We start from the raw sequence: 12,913 nt of genomic DNA, 5'->3' as shown, positions 1-12,913 counted from the left end.
GACCATCGACCCGTCATCGACGATGGAATCGAGGACACCATTCAAGCGGTGTCCTGTATGCAATGCGAAATATCCCCATATCGACGTCCATCCGGTGTGCAACAAATGCCTTTCACCGGATCACGACGAATCTACATTTATGGCCTGTGCCCGATTCCGATCCAAGAAGACTCTCCGGAATCGATGAGCAGCGAGACTCGAAGCGCAGCAAGCGGCACCGGCCCCGGCCAACATTTCAGCGCCGACGACGAAGATGTCGAAGACGTGGAGAACCTACCCTCCAGTCCCGCTTCCGAACACGACTCCGGATCGGAAGACGTCGAAGAACGACTCTTTTCCAGAGATGAAGCCGACACCGAGGTAGGAGACTACAATGAGGCCTTAGGGGCCGAAGAGAGTAGCTCCGGTGACGAGCAAGGCCTACCCGTACAGACTGAGGATATCCCAGTGCGCCAGTCTATGGCCCCGGTCGAGGGATCGCCTTCAGGCCTTACCCAAGACCTATCCCGCAGTCCTTCGGCCCCGCCCTCTGGCCCGGCCTCGGACATTCAGCGGCAGCCATTACTACCCAAAACGGCTGGTTTCCCTTCATCGAAACCGAAAGCTGCATTGGTTCACCAGAAACCGAAACCGAAAGTGACGCTGGTCGGATCGAGGCCCACCACACCTTCGACGCCAGCAAAACCCGTCGGCACCGACCGCACCAAACGAGACTTCGGTGCCGAGCTTGCAGCAGCCGACGTCGGCGCCGACACACGGAAAAAGACCTTCGGTGCCACCAAACCTACTCGGCTCCCGGCACCGACACAACCGGCTCCGACCCCAAAGGTCAAACTGCCTGCTGCGTCTCACACCGCTTCGACAGCACCACCAAAGGCACACTCATCAAAGACGTCGACGGCCATTACCGCCCCTCGACTCGATGACTCACCGGCGCCGAAGAAGTCCACGCCCGCCTCTACGGAACCGGTCGGCGCAAAGGACTCGATGGCGCTCCAGGTGCGGCCCGTTGCTGCGCAACACACCAAACACAAAGCAGTCCTCCAGGACACGTCAGGCTCCGAGCCGATAAAAGCTCCAACAGCCTCTTCGGCACCGGCCAACATCACTTTTGGCCTGCCGCCATCCACGGCCCCAAAACTGTTCCAAATCAGAACGCGAGTCACCCACACCACGTTCACGCCTGCCGAACGCTCTCCTGCGGAGACGTCTCCATCACATATCATCGACGCCGACACCGGCAGGATGATGCTCCACAAGAGGAGAATAACTTCCGAGCCAGCTTTGGACTCCTACCGGATCCCGCTTAAGAAAAAGCTGCCAGTGGCTTCGGAACCAGTTCTTTACGAACCTCTCCATTCCTCTTATCAAGATCCACAGTCCTTCTCTCCCACACACTCCGACACAGACGTTTTGGAGGACTACATGGGTGACCACGTCCCCTACCCCGGAGAGATGGACCCTGAAGGCCAACAGGACCCTGACCAAGCTTGGGATGACCCTGTAGACTCGGGTGCACCTATGGATACACAGGACCCGCAACTCTATGGAGCAAAAACGTCTCCCACAGAGGACACTGCCGCATTCAACGCCCTAATTGAACGTGCTGCGGCCAATCATGGTGTGCAACTCCACTCTGACACCGTCGAGGACGACTTTCTCATGGATACTTTCGCATCCTCAGAAAGGAATATAAAAACTCTACCCATGTTGAAGGGTGTCCTCAAACCAGCAAAGGACATCTTCAAAGAACCCACCAGGGCAAGAGTAATAAACCCCAGGATCGACAAGAAATACAGGTCGGCGCCTGGGGACCCTACCTACATTAGAGGCCAGTTACCTCTGGATTCCATTGTAGTTGCGAATGCTCGCAAACGGGCACACTCGCAAACAACAGGTGATGCTCCTCCCCCGGACAAAGAGTCCAAGGTGCTAGAGACGTCCGGCAAACGGGTTGCGGCCCAGGCAGCTAACATATGGCGCATTGCCAATACTCAGGCGCTCCTCGCTCGCTACGATCGAGCACACTACGACACATTAGAACAATTACTCCAACATCTCCCTGACCAATTCAAAGAAGGTGCAGAGATCCTCATCAGGGAGGGACAACTCCTCACAAACGCATCCATTAAGTGTGCACTGGATGCCGCGGATACAGCTGCCAGAGCCATAAACACTAGCGTCATGTTGCGACGACACGCCTGGTTGCGAATCTCCGGATTCAAACCTGAGGTACAAAATAACATCCTCAACCAGCCTGTCAACCCCGACTACTTATTCGGACCGGAGGTTGACACCACCCTAGAGAAAATAAAAAAGGACACAGACACTGCAAAGTCCATGGGGGCTCTCCAAACGCAGTCCTTTCGGAGCGGCTCCTTTCGTCGCCCCGGAAATAGAGGAGCAGGTAGAGGACAGGGGTCACAGCAAACCTACAACAAGGGCAACACACAAAGCACCTACGATAAAAACACCCGGGGTGGATATCGTGGCTCCAGCACAAAGGGCAGAGGACGCGGGTACGGCAACACCAGGTCCTCCCCCAAGAACAAACAGTGACGCTCTCTCCCTTCCTCCCGACCACATAACACCTGTCGGGGGAAGGCTACAAAGGTTCCTGTCCACGTGGAACTCCATCACCACGGACAGGTGGGTCAAAGATATTGTCAAATACGGTTACTGCCTAGAATTAACCTCGACTCCACCCACAATACCTCCAAAAAACCGTCCTATGTCCTCAGAGCACTTAACGCTCTTACAGCAGGAGGTGCAAAGTATGCTACTAAAAGGCGCAATAGAGGTCGTACCCGTCCACGAGCAAGGTACGGGGGTGTACTCCCTGTACTTTTTAATACCAAAAAAGGACGGGTCACTCAGACCTATATTAGACCTGAGACCCCTGAACCGCTACATTCTCTCCGAGCATTTTCACATGCTCACTTTACAGCAAGTCCTCCCGCTGCTCAAGTAGGGAGACTTCCTGGCCACGCTGGACCTCAAGGATGCGTATTTCCATATACCCATTCACCCCTCACACAAAAAATACCTCAGGTTCACAGTTCAGGGGCAGCACTACCAATTCAAAGTCCTTCCCTTCGGCGTGACAACAGCACCCAGGGTTTTCACAAAGTGCCTAGCTACTGTGGCGGCACATCTACGGAGGCAGCACATACACGTCTACCCTTACCTGGACGACTGGCTCGTTCAAGCAAAGTCAGCCCAGCAATGTGCCAGCCACATGTCCCGCACCATGCACCTCCTTCACAGTCTGGGGTTCTCACTAAATTACCCAAAATCCCATCTCCAGCCCGCACACGTACAACAGTACCTAGGTGCGACTATAGACACTCTGGCGGCCACAGCTCAGCCAAATTTAGTGAGAATCAACAGCATGCAGATGCTGATTTCGAAGTTCAAACCACAACACTCCCTTCCCGCGCGAGTGTTCATGCAGTTGATAGGCATGATGGCCTCCTGCATTTTCATAGTCCCACACGCGAGACTACATATGCGCCCGCTTCAGGAGTGCTTAGCACGTCAGTGGAATCAGGCTCAAGGACAGTTGAAAGACCTAGTGTTGGTGAGCGGTCGGGCATACAACTCTCTGCATTGGTGGAATCCACAAAACCTTTGCAAGGGCCGACCGTTCCAAGAGCCTGTTCCACAAATAATACTGACAGCGGACGCGTCTCTCCAGGGATGGGGAGCACATGTACTCAACTACACAGTGCAGGGACTATGGACAACACAACAGAAGAAGATGCACATCAACCTTCTGGAATTGATGGCAATCTTCCTGGCAATGAAAGCATTCAAAGTACACTTGTGCAACAAAGTCGTGTTGATCCGGACGGACAACATGACCGCCATGTACTACATACAGAAGCAGGGAGGAACACACTCTCCACAGTTGTCTCATCTGGCTCAGAGCATGTGGAAGTGGGCCATTCAGAGGAACATGTTCCTCATGGCAGAACACCTCCCCGGCAAGGACAACCAGATGGCGGATCTGCTCAGCAGACACAGCCACCAGATGCACGAGTGGGAGTTACACCCATCAGTACTCCAACCGTACTTCCAGCAATGGGGTCATCCAGAGATAGACCTATTCGCCACAAGCGAAAACGCAAAATGCCAAAGCTTTGCCGCCAGGTTCCCACATCCGCAGTCGCAGGGCAATGCGATATGGATGAACTGGTCCGGCAGATTTGCGTACGCTTTTCCCCCAGCACCACTGATACCGCTGGTGGCACGCAAACTCAGACAACACTCACTAACACTCGTCCTGGTTGCTCCAACGTGGGCACGCCAGCCATGGTACACCACCTTTCTCGAACTTTCCGTGGTGCCACATCAAAGGCTGCGGATCAAACCCGCGCATTTGACGCAGAACCATGGAGAGATTCAGCACCCAGATCCGCAACAGCTGAACCTGGCAATCTGGCTCCTGAAGTCCTAGAGTTTGGCTACCTAAACCTGCCACCTGACTGTATGGACATCATTAAGGAGGCCAGGAGACCCACTACCAGAGCTTGCTATGCAGCCAAATGGAAAAGGTTCGTCATTTATTGCAATAATAATTACATTAACCCGCTAGACGCATCCATCCAAAACATAATTTGTTACCTCTTACACCTATACCGATGCAATCTGGCATACACCTCTATACGTGTCCATTTGACCGCAATATCAGCCTATCTGCAGACCAGGCAGCACCTCTCTCTATTCAGAGTGCCTGCCATCAAAGCCTTCTTGGAAGGACTCAAACGAGTCATTCCACCAAGCCACCCACCGGCTCCAATGTGGAACCTCAACTTGGTCCTCACACGCCTGATGGGTCCACCCTTTGAACCTCTACACTCATGCGAGATTCAATTCCTTACCTGGAAAGTAGCTTTCCTAGTAGCGATCACTTCTTTAAGAAGAGTTAGTGAACTCCAGGCACTAACCGTTCAAGAGCCATTTATACAGGTTCACGCCAACAGGGTCGTACTACGTACCAACCCCAAATTCATGCCCAAGGTGATATCGCAGTTCCACATGAATCAAACTATTGAACTGCCTGTTTTCTTTCAAAACCCACAGACTGTCGCAGAAAGAGCACTCCATACACTAGATGTAAAGAGGGCCCTCATGTACTATATCGACAGGACTAAAGTCTTTAGGAAAACAAAACAACTTTTCGTTGCCTTTGCCCCACACCACAAAGGTAACGCTATCTCCAAAGCAGGTATAGCCAGATGGATCGTTAAATGTATTCAAATTTGCTATCAAAAGGCTAAACGCACATTAACGATTCCCCCACAAGCCCACTCAACACGTAAGTTAGGGGCCTCCATGGCTTTCCTAGGAAGCATTCCTTTGCATGATATATGTAGAGCAGCCACCTGGTCCACTACACATACATTTACCAAACACTATTGTGTAGATGTGCAATCAAAACAGCAGGCAGCTGTAGGACAGGCTGTTCTCAAAAGTCTTTTTCAGACCGCTGCAGCTGGCACTGGTAGCCGCCGCTAATAGAGGGCACTGCTATGTATTCTATGCACAGATATGAATTCAGCAGCCCACATGCCACGAACTGATTATGCTACTTACCAGTATGCATCTGTTCTTGGCATGTAGGGCTGCTGACATTCATATCGCCCTCCCTCCTCCCCGGCGCCTGTAGCAGCTGCAGCTCTCAGAATTACTGTAAGCATGGTCATCACTTTCTGTATCTACTCCATCACTGCCACAATGGCGAAAAACAATCTGAGGATGGAGAGGATGCCCATGCGCACTGTAGTCCAGGGGAGGAGTCACCTATCCCAGGATACTTCGAAAACTCTTCCAGGACAACAACGTGCAAACATCCGGACCCAACACTAGGCGGCGATCTATGCACAGATATGAATGTCAGCAGCCCTACATGCCAAGAACAGATGCATACTGGTAAGTAGCATAATCATTACACCCTCAGTGGCACTAGGGCGGCCGGGTGCAGAGTTTTGAGGCCCCATGTTATCCAATGTGGGATAGGGGGCCTCCGGTTGGTGGCTGCTGGCAAGCAGGCCACTGGGTTGTGGGAGCAAAGCTCCTAGGGTTTCGGTCAGGGCAAATGAGGAAACAAAGTAGCACAAAAGGTGCACCCTCAGCGGCACTAAGGCAGCCGGGTGCAGAGTGCTGTTTCAACGTCGGGCGCCCTGTTGTTTCTAAAGGAGAACCTCCGGTTTGCAAAGCACTGCAGGCAGGGGGACGAAGGACTTCTGGGTGTGACCCCCACTTCGAGGGGTAAGTTGGGAAGTTAGGGGTTGGTTAGGCACCATTGGTTTGGGCACACAAGGCCGTGGGGCGGCAGGAGCAGGGGTGCTTTTTGGGGTTGGATCTTTTTACCAGCTCCTGGTCGCGGTTAGGGGGGCCTTCTGGATTTAGACTGCAGGTGTCGGCTGGAGGCTGAGGCAGGTCAGGGGTCGACGGATCTCGGGTCAGGATCGCCAGGGTGACCTCCTCGTGGTGTTTTTCCACTCGAGCTCGGGCCGGGTTCGGCGGATGCAGAGTGGGCTGGATTCGCAGTTTCCGGCTGCTGCCAGAGGCTGCTGTTGAACAAATTTGGTTTTCACGGGAGAAGCAGTCTTTGGAAGGGAAGACAGGCAGGTCCCAAGCAGAATTGCCGGTAAGGTGCTGGGCTTCTGACGCCATTAGCTCTTGGAGTACTTCTCCCTTTCGATATTAGGTCATATCAGGAGCGTTCCAACTATTTAGTTGCAGTTTGTAGGGTTCACAGGTCTGCCCCGCCCTGATTTCACAGAGGGTACTTCACCCTTCTCAAACTTCACATGACTGGCGGCCCGAGGCCCAACAGACGGCATTGATGGCGCTCGACGCCTCAATGGCGTTCGATAGCATTGAGTGGCCTTACTTGTTCATGTTGCTCCAAAGATTGGGCTTCGGCCCTAACTTCTGTGGCTGGGTGCGATTGTTATACGAGACCCCCACTGCCAGGCTACATGTCAACGGGGTGGTATCGAGATCTTTCCAGCTGAGACGGGGGACTCTGCTGTTGTTCGCCCTTGCATTGGAGCCGCTGGCGCACTGAATACGGAGGGACCCAGAGATTTGGGGTGTAGTGTCACCAGGGGGGTGGGAGGAGCGAATTTCGCTCTATGCCGATGATATCGCCCTCTACCTAGCAAGGCTATATTACTCCATCGCCCGTGTGCTACACATTTTTTATTTCTTTGGCAGCTATTCAGGATATACCATCAACTGGTCTAAGTCGGTGATTTTTCCACTGTCTGCCCCCCTCCCCCCAAGGTAACAGGACAATGTTTCGTCTCGGTGGTGTCGGAGGGCTTTAAGTATTTGGGTATCTATGTCACGCGGTATCCAAAGGAGTTCCTTGACCGGAATCTCTGGCCCCAAATAAGCCACCTTAGCGCGGATGTTGGTCATTGGCGCACTCTTCCGCTTTCACTTATGGGTAGAGCGGCTTTATTTAAAATTATGACATTACCTCGCTTCCTATATGTACTCCAAAACACCCCATATCCGGTCCCTCCAACAGTTTTTAAATGGATGGCCCAGGAAGTTAGAGCATTACTGTAGCAGGGTGGCGCACCTAGAATAGCGCTGCACAAGCTACAGGAGGGAGTGTATGATGGTGGACTGGCAGTTCCTGACGTTCGTCTCTACTATTGGGTCTCGCAGCCCCAGGTCATCAAAGACTGGGTGTACGTGGACATGGACGAACCAGCTTATAGATCAGATAGAGCAGCCATGCTGGGATGCAATTGTGAGCCTCTTCTATGCTCCCAAAAGATACGAGCAGAGTGGCCGGAGCACACCAAAGTGGTGGTTCAGTGTTGGAGAGAGGCCAATAAATTACTAGGCTGGGCGGGGAAGCTGACTGGTAAAACCCCGTGGTGGGTGGGTGATCCCCTGAAGCAGTTAGCGGCCCTATCAGGTCTTCAAGGGTGGAGGCTGATAGGGGTTGAATACTTGGGTGACGTGTGGAAGGGGGACTCCCCACTGAATTTTGAGAAACTCCAGCAGGAATATAACTTGCATCAAACCCAAAGATATAAGCACCTGAGGCTAGTACACGCACTACGCGCCCATCACAGTGACACCTCTATCTCAGAATATTCCCCACTAGAGGACAGGTTGCTACTCGACCCGATCAAAGAAAAGTCGACCTCTACGGTCTATCGTAAACTGATAAACAATGTGCCTGATCCCCTGAGGGCCTTCCGAGACACATGGGAAAAAGACATGGGACCCATAGATGACGAGGACTGGCAGGAAGCAATTCAGAGCCCAAGAGAAATAGCAGTCCGTTCTAGATTTAGATTAGTGCAACTTAAGATATTACATCGCACATACTACCCGAGGACCCACCTATACACATGGGGCAGGACCCCTACAGCGCTATGTGTGCGTGGATGCCAGGGCGAGGGAACCTTCATGCACATCTTGTATGAATGCCCAGAGATAGCTAGATACTGCCAAAAAGTCACGGGCATTATGTCCAGGATTGTGGGGAGGGTGGTTCCACTGGATGCAAAATGGTTGCTTCTGATGATAAAGGGTGACCTGGACTGGTCCAAATATGAGGGAATATGGTTGGCCTTGGCTGCAGGAATAGCAAACAGAAACATCGCCAGGGTGTGGGGAGCGCCGCTACCTTCGACACTGGAGGATTGGAGACGAGACCTTGATTGGTGCCAGCGCACTGAAGAAACGGTCTACAAAAGCAGGGGATGTGCTAAGAAGTGGGAAAAGATATGGGCACCCTGGCAAAAGTACAGAGGGATGAGCTTGCGGGACGGAACGGTATTGGGGGCCTCCACTGCTTGAAAGCACTCTGTAAATACACTATCAGTGAAGTACTGTACCTGCCTTCCCGTGAACTGATGGGAATGCTTATTGTAATGTATGGTCTGTTGAGCTATGTTAATAAAAAGATTAATAATTTTTTTTTTTTTTTTAAAGGCCACTCAACTGGGATGTTCCCTGTCGTCACCTTTTTTGCCTGGACGTAGGACCTTTAGCAAGCAGATTGCGAGAACAGGTGGGCTGGGGCATCACAGTTGGTGCACATATATACATTTGGCGATACTGCATGCAGATGGCACTAGTGTACATCTGAATGATCTGGAACAATCTTTACTACAGTAGGAGCTGGATGATTCTGGAGCAGTCTCAGAAAGAGACAACAACTGGAGAAAGTTGATGCTCTTCCCACAGGGGCACAATGGCTCGGAGGCAAGTAAAGATGCACCAAAACCCCATTGTGTCTGGCGGTAGATCATTTCAGTTATCTGGGGTTGTAAATTATACATGATTTCCCTAGCTTGTTTATCATCAACATGGTCGGGGTAGGTCGAGGGACTATAAATATCAGTTATCTTTTGGATTACAGTCTCACTCTTGTGGTGAGATTAACACTGGCACAATTGGTTCTGCTGCCTAGATACCTCTATGGCCTCCAGGATTTGATGTATCTGCTCCCTACATTTTTTCAAGGAGCTAGAAAAACATCTGATTAATGTAGTCTGGGCAACACAGCTTAGCAGAGTTAAAAAGGAAATATTTTATGAGAAGGGACATCTAGGCCTACCTGACTTGAAATTGCATTATATTGCTTTCAGCTGAAACATGCAGTAGACTGGTTAAAAGATGGGCTAAAAGTAGAGAACATATTATATGAATGATTAATGGCCTAAAAGAACTAATGCTGATGGGTGAAAAAGTGATGGGGGGAGCAATATCTGGTCTGATAAATGGGTCAAATGTGATACAAGGCCACCAGACGGAGTCTAAACTGTACACCAAATGCATGGCCTATATATTTGTAGACATTCTGCTTTTCAAAATATACGAAAGGAGTGGTGACTAAATGGATGAATGGGGCTGCCTAAAATGGGTGACTGGTTTGCTGTGAGCACATTTACCAACTTTCAGTTTGCAAGTGGGACAGTTTTTGGCATTACACGCCAATTGTCAGAATAACCTGAAGACTTTTGTCCTCTTTTTCACAACAGCTAAAGGTGTCCCCTTAAATTAACACATGTTTTCACTTACAGAAGAGGGATAGACCAGTTATAACATTTCGTACAGTGATTTGAGTGGATAAATATCAAAGGATGCCATAGTAGGCAGGTGTACATTAACGTTATATTCAAATATGTGCAGGTCAATAACATGCACAGGAACTATCTTACCCTTAAAGTTTTTCACAGAATATACCTGAAGGTGGCTGTGAATGCCCCAGATGTAGGGACGCGGATTCAAACTTCTTACATGTGATGTGGAAATTCAGGGAGTTTCAAAGTTGTGTTGGACTGAAATAGTGGGCCAGCAGCGGGACAGGCAGTGATGCAGACTCTGATTTCTGGGCCTAATGCTGTGACCGAAGTGTTGCAAAATGAGATGTATGTTTTTGCAATTGGGCCACTGTCTAAAAGGAAGCAATCCACTGGCAACAGCATAGGTAACTAAGATTAGATAACCAGTGATGCGATGTATAGGGATGGGCCTTGCTTAATAGGGCTAGAACAGATGGCCAAATGACGGAAGACTTGGTTTGCTGGCAGCAATCCTACAATTGCAGCCATTCCCCCTGACCACAGGACTCCCTGAGAGGGTAGGAATAGGAGGCATGCCTGCTCTACAAGGAGTATATGACCATAGCATGAAGTGGAAATGGTAACTCTGGGCAATAAAGAAAAGGAACCGAATTGTAAGATGCCCTGGGTGGATGATGGGCATTATCTAGCCCTCTAGGAATATTCCCAGGCATTGTGTGGTGATGTCTGCACCTCAGAACACAAGAGTTGTCCATTAAATTCCAGGATTTACCGTCTTGCACTGACTCAAGGCAGTATATGAATGCAAGTTTATTGTTGGAGAGAGTTTCTTCATGTTTGACAGCAAGCAAGTAACATGGCATGATTAAGCCTCCAAATGTCTCTGTAGTTGCTGTTCTGCATCCTGCAATTTCCACCACATGCTAAGAGCTATTCCAGTGCTCTTCTTTTACCTGAAGGCTTTGCAGGTTCTTTGGATCTCTTAGAAAAAGTAGCACATTTTCAGAAGATGAAGGCCATTTTAGTCATATCCAGATGCAAAGCACAACAATGAAAGAGTTCCCTTTCAAGCTCATGCCTCGAGGTGAGTATTTTTTGCAGGCTTGAAGGATTTATTTGCTCCGATTCAGATCCCATGCAAATGCCCAGTATCATTTTCCATGACGATGATTTCAGTGGCACGGCAATCTTGTCCTAATATTGGCACCAATGATGATTATTTGGCACTGCAAAATGCCTGTAGCTTGGATAAATCCCCTGAGGTGGCTCTGGAGTGTCCTTATTGAGGAAGTGGCCTCGTTCACAGCTGTTCAGAACAAAGCCACATAGGTCCTTGAATTGCTGTTGCCTAAGGAAGAGAACAAAGCAAACGCAAGGAGATGATGGTCGGAGCGCCGAAACTTTTCAGACACTCACCCCCAGTCAGAGATCTGGGTTGAATCCATCATTCTTTAGCTCACTTCGCCACCTCAGTTCAGACCCAGCTTTATGCAAATCAGTCTTGACCCTGTGCCTCATGGGAACAGTCCAGCCCGAAATGCCAAGCCAGGTCTTTCCCGGACCGGAAGCAAGCATCCTTGGACCGTTTCGGGCTAACAGCCCTCATCAACCAGTCTAGCTTGAATCCAGTGGCAATGTGAGAAAGGGACCCACGTCTGGGCATACCCTGCCAACTTAGGGTGAACAAAGCAAACACAAGGAGATGATGGACGGAGCGCTGAATCTTTTCAGACACTCACCCCCAGTCACAGATCTGGGTTTAATCCATTATCGTTCTCATTGTTTCATTGTCGGTGGCTTTACCACGCCCGCCGGGTTGAGGACAACTGACTTTTCTGGGGATGTCGATGCATCGCTTTTGGACGTTCCCTTTGATGGCTCCCATCTCTTTGGAGACAAGGCGGATTCTGCGCTGGAGCGCTTTAAGGTCAGCATGTCTGCGGCCATGTTCTCAGGCATTTCCATGGCCCCTTAACCCCCCATTCCATCTTTCGCTCCTTTCGTAACTTCTTAAGGGGCTTCCAGCCACGTCGGTACCCACCGAGCCACTGTGGCGCACAAACGTCACAGACTCTACGTGGCTGTGGATGCAGTATCTGCTGACCCCATGAGTCAAGCAGCCAGCAGTCGGGTCAGCCCACCACCCCCTAGCAGCCGCAGCCTCCAAACCTTCCTAATCTGCCCTCTTACCATAATGCGCACCAGGATTCGCCATCACCTGCCCCACTAGCAGTCCATAACATCAGATTGGTGGGTTTTGCAGATTGTCCGAAAGAGCTAATTCCTCCCCTTCATAACTACACTCTTACCCCATGCCAACAGCTTGCAACATGCTGAAAGAGGATCACCTATCGCTTCTCTGCTAGAAAGTGCCAAGGGAGCCATAGAGAGGGTGCCAACACCAAAAGTAGATTGTGGTTGTTATTCACACTACTTTCTGGTGACCAAAAAGGATGGAGGCCTTCATCCTAGCCTAGACCTGCACCCTCTCAATTTCTTTCTCCATAAGGAGAAGTTCAGAATGCTCTTGCTAGCTCAGGTCCAGTCTGCCCTCAACCCCGGAGACTGGATGATAGCATTGGACTTGCAGGACGCATACTTTCATATCCTCGTCCTGCTTGCCCACAAGCGTTACCTGCAGTTCACGGTGGGCCGCAAGTATTTTCAGTTTGCCGTGCTTTCCTTTGGCATCACCAGCGCAACTTGGGTGTTCACCAAGGTGATGGCAGTGGTTGCAGCCCATCTGTGGTGATCAAGGGTTCTGGTTTTCCCCTTATCTCGATGACTGGCTTTTGAAGGTTGGCTCGCCCCAGGCTGCTGTCTCCTACTTCCAGACTAAGGGG

General features: G+C 50.6%; 2 protein-coding genes across 4 annotated transcripts in view; both read left to right on the top strand.

Moving 5' to 3' along the window:
• Window positions 1-12,913, top strand: part of FCHO2 (FCH and mu domain containing endocytic adaptor 2) — a 1,031,922-nt gene that overhangs the window by 974,784 nt on the left and 44,225 nt on the right. The gene's annotated exons all lie outside the window — the stretch shown is intronic.
• LOC146865528 (uncharacterized) lies at window positions 1,522-7,265 on the top strand. Its single transcript, XM_085640875.1, has 2 exons — window positions 1,522-2,407; window positions 7,228-7,265. The coding sequence occupies exons 1-2, from the start codon at window positions 1,522-1,524 to the stop codon at window positions 7,263-7,265; spliced, it is 924 nt and encodes a 307-aa protein (XP_085497001.1).

This window comes from Triturus cristatus, chromosome 2_1, assembly GCF_964204655.1.
Source record: "Triturus cristatus chromosome 2_1, aTriCri1.1, whole genome shotgun sequence".
NCBI classification, from domain to species: Eukaryota; Metazoa; Chordata; class Amphibia; order Caudata; family Salamandridae; genus Triturus; species Triturus cristatus.
The sequence above is the reverse complement of the archived record's forward strand: the minus strand, read 5'-3'. Positions and strand labels throughout refer to the sequence as shown.